Below are 20,102 nucleotides of genomic sequence, written 5' to 3'. Positions count from 1 at the left end.
CCTCTCCCTAACCCTCTCTCACCCCTCCTCACCTTCTCCCTCGCTCCCTCTCTCACCCCTCCCTCCCCCCAACTCCTTCCCTCACCTCTCCCTCACCGACTTCCACCTCCCTACTTCACCCGTCTCTCACCCCTCCCTCACCCCTCCCTCACCCCCTCCCTTACCCCTCCCTCACCCCTCCTTCACCCCCTCTCACCCCTCCCTTATCCCCTCCCTCACTCCTCCCTCATCCCATCCCTCACTCCTCCCTCATCACCTCCCTTACCTCCTCCCTCACCCCCTCCCTTACCCCTCCCTTACCTCTCCCTAACCCTCTCTCACCCCTCCTCACCTTCTCCCTCGCTCCCTCTCACCCCTCCCTCCCCCCAACTCTTTCCCTCACCTCTCCCTCACCCCCTTTCACCTATCTCCTTCACCCCCTCACCCCTCCCTCACCTCTCCCTCACCCCTCCCTCACCCCTCCCTCACCCCTCCCTCACCCCCTCCCTCACCCCTACCTCACCCCCTCCCTTATCTCCTTCCTCACCTACCTCACACACCCCCTCATTCCCCTCCTTCATCTCCCTCCCTCATCCACACCCCCTTCCTCACTACCCCTCTTTCCTTCACTCACTCTCCCTCACAACCCTCTGCATTTCACCTCCAGCTCTCCCACAACCCTTCCCTCACACCAAAGCTTTGGTAATGGGAGTTCCCTTGACCCCAGCATCTCCTACCAGCTCCTGCACAGTTCTGGATGTGAGAACAACATCCCAGGTTCAGGTGTGGTAGCTTGGAGGAAACTGCTCTTCTTACTGGGGTATCATGAGGGCTTCCTGGAGGAAGTGGCATTCCTGAAGGATGAGTTGATGGGAGGGGCTGGTAAGGAGTCCCAGGCTGAGGGAGCAGCACAGTTTTTGCCTGAACACCTGCAGCACAGGTGTGGAGGCGCAGGACATGGCCATCTGTGGGTGTAGTGTGGAAGCAGGGACTCAGGGCAGCCAGGAGGGCCTCATGTGCCCAAGGGTGCCTTCCCCTCCCCTGGGGACCTAGTTCACTGCTGGTCACAGGAACTGGTTCGCCCGGTGGTTAGCAGAGCTGGGCCTGATGGGCGGCTGAGGCCCAGACATGGGCGCCTATCATTCTCCCTCCCCAGGTTCCAGCCTCAAAGGGTGGGGCAACCACCAGGTGGAAGGCGGCAGATGCAAGAGTGGGCCTGGCTGGTGGTCGAGGATGTCACAGACCCAGCCCCAGGCTTGAGTCCAGTTGCTCAGGGATGGAGCTGGGGGTAGCTGGGCGCTGGGAGGGCAGTCCAAGGACAGTGGGGCTCAGGACCTGGCTGATGTGGGCCTCAGGACAGGGCGGTGGGTGCACACAGATGGACAGGGGAGTCAGCAGTCCTCGGGCCAGGCAGCCCCTCACTGAGGAGTGACGCCCTGCCCACACGGCCTGGGGAGTCAGGGCCTCAGGTCGTCTCAGGCAGCCCTGAGGAGGTGGGTGTGTCCTCCACGGCCTCAGGCGGGGCCACCTAGGACTTGCCCAGGCCACACACTGGCCTGTGCCCTGCCTGCCTCGGAGGTTTCCTGCCTTCAGCTGACGCAGTCATAGAATGTTACTGTCCCTGGAGACCCCTCCTTCACCCTCCAGGGGCAAGTCACAACTGTCTACACCCTTCACCCAGACACCAGTCACCTTCACTAAGTGTGTGTCTCCTTTACCCAGGCATTAGAGGCATCTAGAGCAAGGTGGTAAATTCCTAAAAGGATTTCTGAGGGGGAGGGGGTACTGTGACAGAGCCCAGGCTCAAGGAGGAGTCCCGAGGGAGGGATCCCATTTCACAGGTGGGCAAAGGGGCTGAGACTGGAGCACAGGCCCTGGCCCCACGGCTCAGGGTGGAGGAAGGAGAGGGCAGCTAGGGCTGTCCCCCGGCCACCCCACTCAGTGGGCACGTGGCAGCCTGGCAGGTGGGAGGGCTCTGAGGCGCTGGCTTTCCTTGCCCCTGGCCCTCAGTTCCCTGAAGGGGCAGGCACTGTGATGACCCAAGCAGCAGGGTCGCATGGTAATGGGACGTCATGTCCTGGAGCTCCATACTCCACCGGCAGCCTGGTTCCCACTGTCATGTGCGCTGGGACCCTGCGACTGAGCAGGGTCCCTACAGGAGCCGCACCCATAGCCTCGCCCTGCCAGTGGCATCGCCACAGCATTAGGGGTTCCCACCACCTTCTGGGGCAAAGCCTGGGTGCCTCCAGAAACCCCCTGGAAAATGCAAACTCATGATGATTCTGTGGGTTGACAAACATTCTCATTTCCCCACAAAAAGGCTTGGGGGAGGAGCTGACAAGGGGAGGGAATCAGGTCTCCGGCCCAGGCTCAGCAGCCGGAGGGTGTGTGTGTGTGTGTGTGTGTGTGTGTGTGTGTGTGTGAGAGAGAGAGAGAGGCACATGAGGTGTGAGGAGGGGGCAGTGTGGGGGACATCTGAGGTGGGGAGGCAGTGCCTGGGGGCTTATCCGAGGCAGGTGAGTCCATGTGGAGGGCGTCCTGTCTGGGGGTCTGTGCCAGCAGCTGGATGTGGGGATGCCGGGAATACCAGGGCCAGCCCCAGCTGCAGCAGCCATAGCTGCAGTCATCTCTGAAATACCCCTGAGACGGAGGAACGAGGCAGGCTGAGAGAACTCGAACATTTAATACGGTCAGCACCTTGTAAGGTGAAGGTGTGTTTTTTACACAAATTATAAATAATGAAAAATACGCATTTAGAAAAAGAAGCAGCAGTCCCCTTGGCGGGCCGGCTGGAGGACTCTTTGGTTGAGTGGCAGGGGAGGCCCTGGGTCCGGGGTCTGTCAGAGCACCCCTAGGTCATCTGCCAGGAAGGCCAGCAGGTAGCGGCTGACATGTCTGTCGATGATGACAGGCGAGAAACCGAGGACGCGCCTGGTCCCTGGCAGGCCCTTGGGGTCTAGAAGACAAAACGGGAGGCAAAAGCTCAAGAACCAGTCCCAGAGGTGAATTCTGTGTTTCCATCCCTCCTGCGGGGGTGGGTGGGAGTGGGCACTGGGACAGGGTGCTCCCCCCCGGTCATGGTCTCGGCTTGAGTTGAAAAGACAAGAATTGGGGCAGATTCCAGAGCCCCCAGCTCCCACCCGAGTGACCCACGGGCCTTTGAGTCCCGCCATGTGTGCCTGTGTCCCCGCACCCAGTAAGCCTCCCAGCACAACAAACTCAGGCATCACAGAAAAGGGAGATGGGGCAGGCCAGGCTGGGTGCCAGTAGAGGGGCCCTGGAAGGTTCCTGTGCATCAGGCCTGTGGCTGCTGGAGAGACCCAAGGCCCTGGGGCACGTGACCTGCTCAAGGGCCCCACGTGGTTCAAGGTCACAGATGTGGCAGGGCTTTGTAACACCCAGAGTCCTGGCTGCACCCCTCCTCCCGCTAGAGGTCATCGTTCTCTGGTTCCCAAGGGTGGCAGGGGCCAGTGGACGCTGCGAGCCTCCTCACATCCCCTTTCTCAGGAGCCCTGCAAGGTGACACCATCCCACTGCACAAGTGTGGACACCGAGGTATGGAGAGGCCAAGGGGTCCCAAATTGGGCAGGGTCTGGGGCCCTGGCTTGGTGGCAGAGGGGAAGCAGGCCCAGCCCCATGAGGATCCGCTTGCACCCACCTGGCGGATAGCAGTACAGGAGCAGGGCCAGTCCCACAGCAAGGCCCAGGCCAGCCAGGAAGCTCATGGGTCCTGGGGAGAAACCAGCGTGAACAGGGCTCCCCTGGGCCTCAGAGGGGTGGGGTCCTGAGGCCCGGGGGCTGCGCAGGGGAGTGGGGGTGCCAGGCTGAGGTGCTGCCTGAAGAGCCCCCAAACAAGCACCTTAGGGGGTCTGTCATCAACAGAAGGCCAGGAATGGAGCCAGACTTGGGGTGGAGAAGCCCCTGAGGTGGAGATGGAGCCCTGGGGAGGGTAAAGAGAGAGGGAAAGAGAGGGAGAGAGAGGGAGGGGCAGCAGGGAGGTGTTACCCCTGTTACTCAGCTCGCCGCTCTGGCTGCCCGAGTCTAGCTCTGTGCAATCTGAGTTCTCTGGAAACAAAACCACAGAGCATGGTTAGTCAACGGGCAGGGCCGGAGAGCAAGGTAATCACCCCGCAGGAAACCCAAGGTTGTTGCTGCCTCCTGGGGCCGCTAGGCCGAACCAGGCCGTGGCACCTGAGGCTAGCCCTCCTCAGGGAACTATGCACAGTCTGGGTCTTCTCCTCTGGTCCAGCTCCTGGATGGGCCTAAAGGCACCCGGGAGCCACAGAAGGTGCTCTACCTCCAGTGGGGCCAAGGCTTGGCCCTGCCTGGTTTTGAAAGCCCCCTGTGGCATACTCGTGGCTGGGGAGGGAGAGCCAGTCCCACCTGCAGGGCTGGGCCTCCCCTCGAGCTCTCCCCGCCTGTCCGCACTGTGTTCTGTGAGGCCTGGGGAGGCCTCCAGGGGGTCAGAGACCCCAGCCCAGTAGCCTGGGACAAGCCGCCCAGTCCCTCTGGTCTCTGTCCTGTTGTCTAAGGGCCAAGGGGCAGTAGCCCCTCCTCCAGGGGCCCTGAGCACAGAGGTGTCAGATCAGAGTTGCCATCTTCAACTTGATGTGCCTCCCACATCCCAGCAGCTCTGTGGGCCCAGGCTACTGGCATCCACATGACTCCCAGGGCCTGAGTGCACACTGCCTGAGGACAGGAGCCTCAAAACTGAAATGCACGTGCTTCGGACCAGCCATCCGTGCCTGACAATGCCCTATGGAAACACCCACACGTGTGCAGATCGCTGCAATGAAAGGGTCCGTCATGGGGTTGGGTAATTCCAGCTGGGACCACCTAGGAGCGCCATGCAGCTGTGGGAACAAGGCTGCTGTCCACACAGACATGAAGGGATCCCCGTGGAATGAGGTTAGAAAAGGAAGGGCAAGAGCGGACGTACAAGATGCCCCATGCTGTGTGAAAACTGCCATGAGAGAGAGAGATGGAGGAAGGGGGAGAAAGTGGGAGACAGAGACCAACATCTGCACTGCCTGTGCCTGCCACACTCTCCCCTCGGGGCCAGTGGGTGGCCTCTGGGGAGGGGCTGAGGCGAGAGGGGATGCCAGGCCTGGGCTGCAGCAGACTTGGGTGGTCATGGAGGACATCCATGCCATCAACAGCAGGCTGGGGTGCCCTCCCTGGGCCAGCACCAAGCATGCATGGTTGGGGACGTGGAACTTACGCAGAGCGTGGCGGCTGGGCAGGCGGCTGTGCAGGGGCTGGGCATGGATATACAGGGCTCGGTAGAACTCCTGGCAGTCCCGCTCACCGCTCCGCTGCAGGTGGCTCAGGAGGTCACAGAGCCGCACACGCAAGGATGCCTTGGGGTTCCGGAACTGAGGATACAAGGGGGTGCCAGGGAAGATCAGGCCAGGGGGGCTGGCTGTGGGTCAGGGCAGGGCACCAAGGTCAGGCCCCCAGCCTCAGCTTCCCCACTGGGTGTCAGGACACCTGCTGGATGGCAGCTCCTGTGACAACCTGCCTGTTACCCACACCACATAGTGCCTGGCATTGCCTCTGTCACAGGCATCACTGCTACTCCTAATACTCCCTGTGGGGTGGGAGGTTGGGAAACAGGCTGGGAGCGGTCACAAAGAAAGCACAGGGCTGGCCGGGTGCGGTGGCTCATGCCTGTAATCCCAGCACTTTGGGAGGCCGAGGCAGGCAGATCACGAGGTCAGGAGATCAAGACCAACCTGGCTAACACGGTGAAACCCCGACTCTACTAAAAATACAAAAAACTTAGCCGGGTGTGGTGGTGGGCACCTGTAGTCCCAGCTACTCGGGAGGCTGAGGCAGGAGAATGGTGTGAACCCGGGAGGTGGAGCTTGCAGTGAGCTAAGATCGTGCCACTGCACTCCAGCCTGGGCGACAGAGCAAGACTCCGTCTCAAAAAACAGAAAGCACAGGGCTGGTGACATCATTCCAAGTGTTGGGACATAGTGTGGCTTCCTGTGTGACCTTAGCCAGCTACTCCACGCCTCTGAGACTTGGTTTCTTCATTTGTAAAAAAGGGATAATGAACCCTCATGGTAGGCTGTGACAGGGAATTAATGAAGTGATGGTATAAGTGCTAATTCTGTTACTTTGCAGTCTACAGAATGTGATTCAAGTTTTAAAAAAGTAAGTTGAAGCTGGGCATGATGGCTCATGCCTATAATCCCAGCACTTTGGGAGGCCGAGGCAGGCGGATCAGGAGTTCCAGGTCAGGAGTTTGATACCAGCCTGGCCAACATGGTGAAACCCCATCTCTACTAAAAGTACAAAAAATTAACTGGGCATGATGGTACATGTTTAATCCCAGCTTCTTGGGAGGCTCAGGCCAGAGGATGGCTTGAAACTGGGAGGCAGAAGTTGCACTGAGCCGAGATCACACCACTGCACTCCAGCCTGGGCGACAGAGACTCCATCTCAAAGAAAAAAAAAAAAAGACAAAAGTATTGGCTCTTCTGATGTGTATGACAGAGAAATGTGTGGTTCTCAAGGTCAGTGGACAGGCCACCGGGCCTTGACCTCCAGGACCTGGAGTCTGTGGCCTGGTGCTGCCACCTGGTGGCAGCATACCATTCTACATGGCCACAGGGAACTGGAGTTAAACCATGGCAGTGTAAAAATGGCAGGCAGATGGGTGGCAGGAGCTATGGTGTCTGTGAGGAAGGAATCTGTGCTTTTTCTTGTATAAACATCTGAAACTTTCTAAACTTTTTAAAAGTGAACATGCATTAGACTTCAATTGCAATAATAAGAGATGGATTTGAGCTCCTAACTTTTAAAATTACTGTACCACCTTCAAAACGGAAGAAGCACCTGAGCCAGTAGCAGGGCCCGTGTTGACTCCTGTTCTGTTGTGGGCCAATCTCATTGTTCTAGGAGATGCCCCAACCCTCAGGATAGCCCTGCACGTGGCATCATGACCCCTTGCCAAGTGAGGAAACGATAGCTCCAAGAGGAGAAGGGACTCAATTGGGGTCACCCAGAGGGGAGGGAGGCTGGCAGGACCTGTACCCCGAAGGCCTAGCGGTCTCCGGCACTCACTGCCCATCCCTCAGGTCTTGGTGATGGCTGTCAAGGAACAGGTGGCTCAGTGGGGGAGCCAGAGCCACAGGTGTGGGTGGGGTCAGCAGGGTGTGGCTAACTCTCTCATCCAATGTCCCCTCAGGGCCACCTGGCACTGGGGTGATGGAGCAGAACAGACCTCCCAAGACAGAGCCCAGGAACTGCATCTTAAATGCCATCTCCGGCAGAGCCACCCTGGTGTGCCCAGCTCTGAGAGGCCAGGGCCATGTGACAGAGCGACAGCCACTGGCCCTGGGCACTTTCCCAAATAATAGGATGAACTCAAGATGTGGCCTGACACTCCTGAAATGAGTGGCCCTGGGCAAGTGGCTGCCTCTTGAGTCTTCGGACTACCTCTGTGAGATGGGGTGATGAGCGTGGCTGCCCACAGGGCTGCAGGGCCATCTGGTGACAAGGGCTCTCGGGCAGGCGTTTACCCAGCTCAGCTCAGTCAGTCCTCACCACACCTGCCAGGCAGGGGCTCTCGGTGTCCACTCCACACATGGGGAGGCTGGGGTTCCAAGGGGACCAGCCCGCTCAGCACTGCTGAGAGGGGCAGACTGGGGCGCGGCTGTGGGGTGGGTCAGCATCTGCCTTCCTAGAAGCTCGGCTGCCTACCTGTGACATGCTGGGCTTTCCAGCCTCGTACAGTAATATAGAAATTAGAGAAAAGGAAGCAATTGTTTGCCCGCTTTGAACCTTCGGAAGATGGAGAGTGCAAAGCCCTGTGGCACTGGGGTGGGCCAGGCCCAACCTCTGTTCCCCATCCCACTTCGGCTCTCCCTCTGCCTCCTCCCTCCTCACCCCTCCCTCCTGCCCTCTTTCTTGCCTCCCTCCATGTCTTATACCGTCGTGTGCTTCATGTATTGTCATGTGTTATCTCCTGTAACCTCCCAGCAACTCGGGAAGGGGACAGCAGGCAGACCCAATGACATATGAAGAAACCGAGGCACAGAGAGCTGATGTTCCAGGCCTGTTTGGGCTCACCCCGAAGGGCCAGTTTGTAGCTCAGGCAGCCTTAGTAGCCAGGTCCAGATGTGTCACCTCTGAATCCTGACATACCTAGTGTGTCATCCCATGAGAGAATGACCCAGGGCTGGTCACCAGCTTCTCCCAGCCCAGAAAGGAAGGGAAACTGAGCAGTGTCTCGGGCACCCCCCTCACCTCCTCAGCACCTTTTCCGCCTCCTTGTTGGTAAGGATCTGTGGGTAGTAACGGTTCAGCTGGAGGATGATCCTGTCCACCTGCTGCTCACTCAAGCGCCCGTGGCCTGTCAGGAAAGGCATGTCCTGCACCAGGCGGTCACAATAGGTCTGATCTAAAACAGATAGCACAGGGGCATGAGCCAGCACAGCCCAAGGGGACCAGAGGCGACAGCCTCGTACTGACAATGACCACAGGAAGGCATCACTCCCGAGGTGGGTGCCCAGCAGGAGGGTGCACCCACAGAATCCCAGCCATCCCAGCCTGTGTGGTGAGCGTTGCCCAGCTGAGAGCTGCTCCTGGCCTGCCAACCTGCCTCTCCAGAAGATGGAAGTGAGGGGTTGTGGTGGAAACCCACTTTCACAGAGCTTATCACAGAAAACAAACTCAGAGGGGCAAAGAATCTACTTTTCATGGGCCACCTGCAGGGCCATCAGGAAATAGCTGGGGTCTGGGGAAGGTACAGGTGGCACAGGTGGCTCAGAATGCCCAGGGCCAGGCACGGTGGCTCAGACCAGGTGCGATGGCTCACACCTGTAATACCAACATTTTGGGAGGCCGAGGTGGGTGGATCACTTGAGCTCAGGAGTTTGAGATCAAGAATGCCCAGATGTGGGCTCTGCAGATCTTCACAGTGGCACAGACTTAGGGACACAGGGCTCAGGGTGGCCCGTGCTGGGATCACCATGGGATGCAGTGTGTCTGCAAGGCTTTAAGAAGCTTCTACCAACAGTAAACCAGTGAGTTCTCCCAGAGGGCTAGAAATGCTTTTCATTTGCCTTTTTTTTTTTTCCAGAATCACCATTAAAATATCATTGTACCACCTTTTCCATTAAGAATGTTTCTTAGAATGGCAGATGTTTAAGGCTGAGCGGTGGAGTGATGACGGAAGGGCATGGAGAGGATGGGGCACAGGACCCCCACAGGGACTGAACAAGTGCATCATCTTACATACTTGTGGCAGCTTGTCCTGTTTCCCCATGTACACAAAGAAAATATTTATAGAATATAACACAAAAGAAACTGAGAAGGGACTCTAAATGTGTTACTATAGAAAATCAACAAAACACAAAAGAAGGCAGTAATAGAATAAATGAGGGTCAAAAAAGCTACAAGACATACAGGAAACAAATAGCAAAATGGCAGTAGTAATACATTCCTTATCAGCAATTACTTCAAATGCAAATAGGTTAAACTTTCTTTTTTTTTTTTTTTTTTTTTTGAGATAGAGTCTTGCTCTGTCACCCAAGCTGGAGTGCAGTGGCCCAATCTCGGCTCACTGCAACCTCCGCCTCCTCGGTTCAAGCAATTCTCCCTGGGATTACAGGCATGTGCCACGACACCCAGCTGGTTTTTGTATTTTTTTTTTTTTTTTCAGTAGAGACGGGGTTTCACTACGTTGGCCAGGCTGGTGTCAAACTCCTGACCTCAGGTGATCTGCCTGCCTCAGCCTCCCAAAGTGCTGGGAATACAGGTGTAAGCCACCGTGCCCAGCCAAATTTTCCTATCAAAAGGCATAGATTGGCAGAGTGGATTTTTAAAATATGATACAACTAAGTGCTGTCTACAAAAGACTCACTTTAGATCTAACGACACAAAGAAGTTAAAATGAAAGGATGTAAAAAAAATCCCATACAAATAGTAACAAAAGAGAGATGAGGTAACTATACTAATATCAGACAAAATAGACTATAAGTCAAAAACTATTACAAGAGATTAAAAAGTACATTATGTATTAATAAAAGGATAAATTCATCAAGAATATGTAACAGTTATAAACATATATGCACCAAATATCAGAGCTTCAAAATATATGAAGCAAACACTGGCAGAATTGAAGGGAGAAATAGATATCTCTATAATAATATTTGGAGACTTCAAAACACCACTTTCAGTAAGAGATAGAACCACCAGACAGAAGATAAATGAGGAAACAGAGGACTTCAACAACACCATAAGCCAATTATACCTGGCAGACATACACAGAACACTCCATCCCACAATAGAGAAGAGATATTTTTCTCAAGTGCACATGAAACATTCCCCAAGATAGGCCGCAAAACAAGTTTTTAGCCACAAAATAAGCTTTAATATATTCAAGAAGGTTGAAATCATATAAAAAATATTTTCTGATCACATAGAATGAAGCCAGAAATCAATAATAGAAAACTAAAAAAACTCACAAATATGTGAAAATTAAATAGCCAATGGGGCCAGGCATGGTGGCTCACACCTATAATCACAGCACTTTGGGAAGCTGAGGCAGGCAGATCACTTGAGGCCAGGAGTTTGAGACCAGCCTGGCCAACATGGCAAAACCCCATCTCTACTAAAAATACAAAACTTAGCCGGGCATGTTGGCACACACTTGTAATCCCAGCTACCTGGGAGGCTGAGGCACGAGAATTCCTTGAACCTGGGAGGTGGAGGTTGTAGTGAGCTGAATTTGTGCCACTGCACTCCAGCCTGGGTGACAGAGCAAGACTCTGTCTCAAACAAACAAACAAACAAAAAACCAGTGGGTCAAAAGAGAAATCATGAGGTAAATTAGGAAGTAACATGAGAAAGGCGGAAACACACACACACACACACACACACACACACAAACCCCCTACACCACGCTAAAACCTAAGAGATGCAGCAAAAACAATGCTGAGAGGGAAAAGTATAGTTGCAAATGCATATATTAAAAAAATCTTAAATCAGTAACCTAACATTACACCTTAAGGAATGAGAAAAGGAAAAAGTAAAGACCAGAGAGCTTGAAGAACAAACTAAACCCAAAGCTCACAGAAGGAAGGATATAATCAAGATTAGAGTGAAGACAAATAAAATAGAGAATCGAAAAACAGTGGAGAAAAATCAAGAAAACCAAAGTTGATTCTTTGATAACATCAATAAAAATGACAAAACTAGCTAGACTGACAAAGAAAAACAAGAGAAGACTCAAATTACTAGTATCAGGAATAAAAGTGAGGACATTACCATGAACTTTACAGAAATAAAAAGGAATATAAGAGAATACTACGAACATTTTATACCAACAAATTGGATAACCTAAATAAAATGAAAACATTCCTAAGAACACAATCTACCAAAACTAAACCGTGAAGAAACAGAAAATCTGACCAATAACTAGTAAGATTAAATCAGTAATCAAAAATGTCCCAAGAAAGAAAAGCTCAGGACCAGATAGCTTTGCTGGTTAATTCTACCATACATTTAAAGAAGAACTAATACCAATCCTTCTCAAACTTACAAAAAAAACTGAAGAGGACAGAACACTTCATAACTAATTCTATGAGGTCAGCTTTACCCTGATAACAAAATCAGACAAAGTCGCTTCAAGAAAAGAAAACCACTTTGGGAGACAGAGGCAGAAGAGTCACTTGATGCCAGGAATTCAAGACCACACTTGGGCAATACAGCAAGACCTTGTCTCTGTGAAAAAAGAAAAATGGAAAAGAACACTACAGACCAATACTCCTTACGAATATTAATGGAAAAATCAATAAAATCCAGAAAATCAAATTCAGCAGCATATTAAAAGAAGTATACATTGATTTATTCCTGGAATACAAGGATGGTTTAACATGTACAAATCAAAAATCAATCAATGAAATATACCACATTAATAGAATGAAGGAAAAAATACATGGCCATTTCAGTTGACATAGAAAAAGCATTTGATAAATGTCATCATCCTTTCTTGATATAAATATTCAATTAATTAGGTCTAGAAGATGCTATGGTTTGAATGTGTCAACAAGCACGTATTGGAAACCTAATCCCCAAAGTAACAGTACTGAGAGATAGAACCTAATGGGAGGTGTGTAGGTCATGAGGGCTCTACCGTCATGAAGGGATTAATGCCAATTATAAAAGGGCTTGAAGTTTCAAATTTGTTTTCTTCCTCTCTTGCTCCCTCTCATTCTGTCTAGCCCTTCTGCCTTCCACCATGGGATAACACAGCAAGAAGACCCTCACCAGATGCTGGCTCCCTAATCTTGGACTTCCAAAACTCTAGAAGCATGAGCCTATAAATTTCTGCTCATTATAAACTCCCCAGTTTCAAGTGTTCTGTTATAGCAGCACAAAATGGACTAATACAGAAGGAAATTTCATCAACATGATAAAGGCCATAGAGTTGGCACTCTGTCTCTGCAGTTTCCATATCCAGGGATTAAATCAACAGCAGATATAAAATATTTGGGGAAAAGCAATACAAAATAACAATACAACCAAAAAAATACAAGTTTTAAAAATACAGTACAACAACGATTTACATAGCATTTACATTGTGTTAGGTATTATAAGTAACCTAGAGACAATTTAAAATATATGGAAGGATGTGTATAGGTGCAAATATTATAGCACTTTATATAAGGGATTTGAACATCCTCAGATTATTTTGAGGGGATTCCTGGAACCATCCCACCTCATATATTGAAGGACATTTTTACATGAAAAGCCCACAGCTAACATCATACCTTAACGGTGAAAGACCAAAAGCTTCTTCTTTAAGATCAGGAACAAGATAAAGATGTCTGCTCTTACCACTTCTATTCAACATAGTACTAGCAGTTGTAACCAGAGCAATTAGGCAAGAAAAGGAAAAGGGAATAAAAGGCATCCAAATTGTAAAGGAAGAAATAAAATTTTCTCTGTTCCTAGATGACATGATTTTATATATAGAAAACCCTAAAATCTTTTTCTTTAAAGTTAGAGCTAATTAAAAGCATGCAGCAAGGTTGCAAGATATGAAATCAACACACAAAAATATTTCATCTCTACATACTAACAATGAACAATCCAAAAATTAAGAAAACGACTCAATTTATAATAGCATTGAAAAGAATAAAATACTTAGGAAAAAATTTAATCAAGAAGGCAAAAATCTTGTACACTAAAAGCCACAAAACATTGCTGCAAGCACTACCCAAAGCAATCAACAGATTCAATGCAATCCCTATCAAAATCTTAAGTGTTTTTTGCAGAAATAGAAAAACCCACCCTAAAATTCATATAGAATTTCAAGATACCTGTATAGCCAACAACAAAAATCTTAAAAAAAAAAAAAAAACAGGGTTGGAGGACTCATATTTCCTGCTTTCCAAACTTAGTGTAAAAATATACAATAATGAAAACAATGTGGTACTATCATAAAGACAGACATATGGGTCACTGGCATAGAATAAGAGTCTAGAATTAAACCCTATTTTTAATTAAAAGCGTGGAAAAAAAGAGAGTGAAAAAACAGTTCACATAAATGGAAGAAATATTTGCAATGCATATATCTCATAAGGGATTAGTATCCATACTCCATAAAGAACTCCTACAACTGAACAGCAAAAGACACAGAGAACCCAATTCAAAAATAGGCAAAGAACTTGAATAGACATTTCTCTAAAGAAAATACACAACTAGCCATCAAGCACACAAAAAAAATGCTCATCAGGCCAGGCACAGTGGCTCACACCTGTAATCCCAGCACTTTGGGAGGCTAAGGCGGGCAGATCACCTGAGGTCACCTAAGGTCAGGAGTTCGAGACCAGCCTGGCCAACATGGAGAAACCCTGTCTCTACTAAAAATACAAAAATTAGTCGGGCATGGTGGTGCGTGCCTGTAATCCCAACTACTTGGGAGGCTGAGGCAGGAGAATCGCTTGAACCCAGGAGGTGGAAGTTGCAGTTAGCCAAGATCACGCCACTGCACTCCAGTCTGGGAAACAGACTGAGACTTGGTCTCAAATAAAAAAAAAAAAAAAAAAAAAAAAAAAGAAAAAATGCTCATCATTAGTCATTAAGGAAATTCAAATAAAAACCACAATGAGATATCACTTAATACTCATTAGGATAGCTACATATTAATATAACAAATGTTGGTGAGGATATGGAGAAATTCAAACTCTTCGGCATTAGTGGTGAAAATGTAAAATAGTGCAGCCACTGTGGAAAAAAACAGTATGGCAGGTCCTCAAAAATCTAAACATAGAATTATTGTGTGATGGCCAGGCACAGTGGCTCACACCTGTAATCCCAGCACTTTGGGAGGCAGAGGCAGGCAGATCATGCAGTCAGGAGATCGAAACCATCCTGGCTAACATGGTGAAACTCGGTCTCTACTAAAAATACAAAAATTAGCCAGGCGTGATAGCGGGCGCCTGTAATCTCAGCTACTTGGGAGGCTGAGGCAGGAGAATCGCTTCAACCCGGGCAGTAGAGGTTGCAGTGAGCCAAGATCATGCCACTGCACTCCAGCCTGGGCGACAGTGAGACTCCGTCTCAAAAAAAAAAAAGAATTACCGTGTGGTCCAGAAATTCTACTTCTAGGTATGTACCCTAGACAACAAAAAGCAGGAACTCAGTCGGGGGTGGTGACTCACACCTGTCATCCCAGCACTTTGGGAGGCCAAGGTGGGCAGATTGCTTGGGGTCAGAAGCTCAAGACCAGCATGGCCAACATGGCGAAGCCCTGTCTCTACTAAAAATACAAAAAGCTAGCCAGGCGTGGTGGCACTCGCCGGTAGTGCCAGCTTCTCAGGGGGCTGAGGCACGAGAATCACTTGAACCCAGGAGGCGGAGGTTGCACTAAGCCAAGAACACACCACTGTACTCCAGCCTAGGCAACAAAGTGAGACTCTGTCTCAAATAAATAAATAAATAAATAAATAAATAAATAAATAAATGCAGGAACTCAAATGGATACTTGCACACTGGTTTTCATAGCAGCACTATTCAAAATAGCCAAAAGATGGAAATAGTGCAAATGTTCACCAAAAGATGAATGAATTATCAAAATGTGGTATTTACCTATGTACAATGGAATATTACTCAGCCCTAAAAAGGAAGGAAATTATGATACATGGTACCTATGTACAATGGAATATTACTCAGCCCTAAAAAGGAAGGAAATTATGATACATGGATGTTACAACACGGATGAACCTTGAAAACATTATGCTAAGTGCAATAAACAAGGCACAAACGGACAAATATTATATGATTCCAATTATATGAAGTACTTAGAGGGGTCAAATTCATAGAGACAGAAAATAGAATAGAGATTACCAGGAGGTGTGGGCAGAAGGAGAAAGGGGAGTTATTGTTCAACGGGTATAAAATTTCTGTTTGGGATGATAAAGAAGTTCTGGAAATGGCCAGTGGTGATGACTACACAACACTGTGAGTGTATTTAGTATCACTGAAGTGTACACTGAAAAATGGGTAAGAAGGTAAATGTTATGTTTCTGTGTATTTTCTCACAAAAAAAAGTAAATGGATAAATAAACTCTGGTTTATCCATACAACGAATATTATTCAGTGCTAAAAAGAAATGAAGGCTGGGCGCGGTGGCTCACGCCTGTCATCCCAGCACTTTGGGAGGCCAAGGCAGGTGAATCGTTTAACCTGGGAGGCGGAGGACGCAGTGAGCCGAGAGTGCGCCACTGCACTCCAGCCCGGGCAACAGTGAGACTCTGTCTCAAAGAAAAAACCAAAAACAAAAACAGTGTCACCATATTGAACACAGTGGGGCCCCCTCTTGGGTTTCCTCCTTGAGGCACAGACTCAACGGACTGTTTTACTTTGTCATGTCTCTTTCCAGTTGCCACTTCCTCCTGGCTGGCCTTTCTGTACCCCAGAATGTGCACCCGCCCCAAAAGCAGCCATGCTCCGTGAGGCCCTGTGCAGACCCTACAGACTGAGGCCCAGGTGAGGCAGCCCGTCTCAGTACACTCGCCCTGTGCGGGGCTGGGGACCACGGTGATGGGCAGATCCATCCTCCAGGGGCTCATAGTGTAGGGGTGCGGGCTGGCATTCACCAAGCAACCCCACAAACGTATCCTTAACCCCCCAGATACCTGCCCTCCAGAGAACAATAGGGAGGCCATCCTGGTTCACAGGCCCCTGATGATGCCCACATTGAGGCCGTCAGCCACTCCATCATCTGGCTGAAGCCACTCGCCATGGGCCGCGCAGGGAGGCAGATGGCTGGGGGCTGGAAAGGCTGGCTCAGCCCTCACCTGCACTGAGTCCCCCAGCAGCCTATGTGGACTTGCCAGCAGCCCCATCATGGTGAGGAGGTTGAGCACAGGGACATCAAGTGACCTGCCAAGGCCACACGGACAGGCCCAGCTGGGCAGTCTGGGTCCAGCGCCTGCAGCCCTCTCGTTAAAGAACTAAGATGAATTGGCCCAAATTCACAGAGCAATCCCATATGTCTGGCACTCTGGGAGCCCTACGTCACCTACAACCTTCATCCTTCCAACAGCTCTGCAACATTTAAGGACAACCACCAGCCCCATTTTCAGATACGGAAACTAAGGCACAGTGAGAAGATAAGGTACCTGCCCAAGACTGCAACCAGATATGAAGTGACAGATCAAGATCTGGGCCCACGCACAGCCGTGTTGAGAACCACCTCTTGACATTCAGACGTTCTGCCTCTCTAATTAACATGGAAATTCACTATAATCAGCTACAGCAGTCTACTCCCTGCCAGACCAAGAGCACGCCCAAGGGCTGTCTTCTCCAGCACTGCCCACTTGGCTGAGCACACAGTAGGTGCTCACTAAAGAGTTCTGCAGGCCAGACACGGTGGCTCAAGCCTATAATCCCAGCACTTTGGGAGGCCGAGGCAGGTGGATCATGAGGTCAGCAGTTCAAGACCAGACTGGCCAACATGGTGAAACCCCATCTCTACTAAAAATACAAAAAAAATTAGCTGGTCGTGCTGGTGCACGCCTGTAGTCCCAACTACTCAGAAGGCTACTCAGGAGGCTGAGGCAGAAGAATTCCTTGAACCCGGGAGGCAGAGGTTGCAGTGAGCCGAGATTGCGCCACTGCACTCCAGCCTGGGTGACAGAGTGAGACTATGTCTCAAAAAGAAAAAAAAAAAAAAGAGTTCTGCAATGTATGGTCCAAGGCCCAGGGGCAAGGGCTGTAGGTGGACCGTGGCCAGCATCGTGTAGCGGCCTCCTCCTGCCCTGCAAGCCGCTAACCAGGCGGAGCCTCCGCTGCTGCAGAGCCATGAGTCACCATGAGCCATGAGTCAGCTGGCACAGGCCGCACGGTCCGGGGGCTGAAGCCGGGCTCTGCGGCTTGGGGGCCCTGTGCTTCCTGTGGTTGCGAGTTATGCACACAAACAGGCAGCACTTGGAAGCCAGAAAAGGCACAAGAAGGGAAACCATCTCAGTGCCAGCTCCCGATAAACAAGTCCCCGAACTGTTTTTACAAGACAAAGGAAGATGGCTCGCTCTGGCACAGACCCGGCAAGCCTTCACCACGCCCTACATCCCCTTCCTTCTTGCCAGGCTGGCACCAGGACTATGGACCCCCACTCTACCACCCCAATATGAACCTTCTTACCAGCCCAGACTGATGCCCTCAGCCTGGCATTCAAGGCCCCGTGGGAGCTGGCCCCACCCACTCTCACCCGGCCCTCTAAGCCCACAAGACTTCCTGCCTGGCAGTCCCCAACAGCACCATCCTGTCTGGGACCTTCGCCCCAGGCTGAGAATACCTGTTCCTTGGTTTCCACCTGGTTAATTCATGTTCACCTTGCTGTCCTACATGCAAAAGGCCTTCCTGAGTTCCTGTCATCCCCAACCAATTGGAGTCCGGACACTTGGGCATCAACCTCCCCTCCTGAATTTCTTCCAGGAAACCCCTACTCTCAGTGCTCAGCCCAACTAAAACTGCTCACTCCCCGGCACAGCCCAGGGGATAACTTGTCAAGCACCTGCCCCACGCAGACACCTCCTCAGCGTTCTGCAGGCACTGGCTCACATGCGCTGCTCACAGCGAGGGCTGGCGCAAGGCAGGACCCCAATTGGTGCACGGAGGCAGTGAGCCTGGGACTATGGGTCTGCAGCCTCGCAGGGCTGTCCATATGACCCTCCCAGAGCTGTGCTCCATGGGCCTTGGTTCCCCATCCCAAAAACTAAGGGTTGTGAGGGAATGTCTCCAGGCCCAGTGAGTAGACATAGCAGGTAGGAAGCATACACTGGACAAGGTGAGGCCTACAGTCAGAGCCTTCAAGGACCCCTGCCTGATGTGGTCTCCCAGCTCCAGGGTCCCCTTATGCAAGGAAGCTTCCCTGACAGGCAGCAAGGGACAAGGTCCCTTTGTGCAGGAAGGCTCCTTAATGGACAGCAAGGCCTCAGGCTCTGCCAACACCCAGTCCCTGGGACAGGGCTCCCTGGAGACCAACACAGCTCTGAGTTGTGTCCCACGCATTCTGATGAACTCACTAAGGGAATTAGGGAATCCCAGCCTGGGAAGGGCACAATTTAAGACTTTGTTTCCCCATCTGTACACAGACGAGATATTCCACGTGTCCCCATCTGATCATTTTCAGACAGGAATCACCCAACACAGGGTCCAATGCACAGTAAGTGCTCAGAAATGAGAGCCACAAATAAGAAGAGTTAGAAGGGAGGACAAAGGGGAGCAGGTGGCAGCTGGGGTCTCTTCTGGCCTGGTGTTCTGGAAGTCATCAGTTTCCAGCCCATGAGATCCTATTTGTGGGCAGGACCTAGGCTGAGACTCAAGAGAGCGAGCACCGAGAGAGGACTAGCGACTTCTGGGGCTACCCTGAGCCCCTGAGCCAATTCTGCTCCATGAAACAGAACAGTGAGAATGAACTGTAGCTTCTGGGAACCCCCATACTCCCTGGCCGGGCTGCCATGGGGTCCTTTACCAGCCCATCACCCTCATGGGGCTTCTCCAACAGGGGAAGGTCCACAGAGCAGAGTCACCCTGTTTGGGATCAAGAGGATGGTGAGCAGGTCCCCAGACCAGAGAGGCCCTGGGGAGGAAGGCTGGGCTGGGGCCACTAACGTGGAGCACAACAACCTTGGGGGGTCCAGTCGCTTTCCCTGATTCCCTTAGAACTAAACAGGGGCAAGAGCGTCGTGGACCACCGAAGGAGTCTGGGAGACTCCAAGAGTCCCACAGGAATCACATGCCGCCGAGGAACGCATCGCCTGTCCCGTGACCTCGTTGGGGTGGTTGCAAGGATGGAGCGTTGTTTCCGTGGCCAGAATCACAGCAGGACCGCTGTGAATTCTCTCCGGTGTCATTTCCACCACCTCCTACACTTTCAGACCAAATTCCCCACCACGGGACACACAGTGTCCGAGCACAGACCGCGGTGGCCGAGCACAGACCGCGGCTGTGCAGCCCCACCCTGGAGCTGCCTTGTAGGCCCCGCCCTCTTCGGGCCCCGCACCTGGCCACCACCCACCGTGCCCGGCACTGCCTCGGCTGGCACGGCCCCGCCGGGTAGAAGCCCCAGGACACCCACCACTTCGAGGGGGTGCAGTCGCGCACCACCGGCAGCTGACGGGCCAAGGTCACTCGGCCCTCGCAGCCCAGGCGCGGCCTGCAGGCGACTCGCAAGGCAGCCGGACCCCCGGGCCGGGCCACCCATCCAGGGCGCCCGCATCCCTGCCGCCCAACCGGCCCCGTGCCCACCTGTCATGGCGACGGACACAGCGCCGCCCGCAGTCCCCAGCGGTCTGCCCCGCCGCGCACCCGCCCCTCGGTCAGCCGCCCGGTCCACCAGCTCCAGCGAACACCGCCCGCGGGCCGTGCTCGCCCGCCCCTTTTGGGTAGGCCAACCCCCCGACTTTGGCTGTGTAGCCTCTGGGGCTCTAAACCCCGCCCTTCGACGAGCCCCGTCCCCTACCGCTAGGCCCCGCCCCTGCCGCGCCCGCTACGGCTCCACCAGGGCTCTAAACTCGGCCCCTCACTCGAGTCCCGCCCCCTTGCCGTGCTGGGATAGGCCGCTGCGAGAACCCTTGAGCCTTGCCCCTCACTCG

The 20,102-nt window shown here is 52.0% G+C and overlaps 1 protein-coding gene across 2 annotated transcripts; it reads right to left on the bottom strand.

The window, feature by feature from the left end:
- Positions 1-2,643: 2,643 nt before the first annotated feature.
- CARD19 (caspase recruitment domain family member 19) lies at positions 2,644-19,979 on the bottom strand. 2 transcript variants are annotated; one of them, XM_002819967.6, is made up of 6 exons: positions 19,756-19,979; positions 8,250-8,392; positions 5,201-5,354; positions 3,985-4,044; positions 3,638-3,709; positions 2,644-2,935 (listed from the first exon to the last, which is right to left on the bottom strand). In XM_002819967.6, exons 1-6 carry the CDS (start codon positions 19,760-19,762, stop codon positions 2,820-2,822), a joined length of 552 nt encoding a protein of 183 aa, XP_002820013.1. In that variant the 5' UTR covers positions 19,763-19,979; the 3' UTR covers positions 2,644-2,819. The 2 variants fall into 2 exon arrangements, with proteins under 2 accessions (XP_002820013.1, XP_024108533.1); XM_024252765.3 differs by lacking the exon at positions 3,985-4,044 and having other exon boundaries at positions 19,756-19,967.
- Between the last annotated feature and the right edge of the window lie 123 nt (positions 19,980-20,102).

This window comes from Pongo abelii, chromosome 13 (genome assembly GCF_028885655.2).
Source record: "Pongo abelii isolate AG06213 chromosome 13, NHGRI_mPonAbe1-v2.0_pri, whole genome shotgun sequence".
Classification (NCBI taxonomy): Eukaryota; Metazoa; Chordata; class Mammalia; order Primates; family Hominidae; genus Pongo; species Pongo abelii.
Note: the sequence above shows the minus strand (reverse complement) of the source record. Positions and strands in the feature narration are given on the sequence as shown.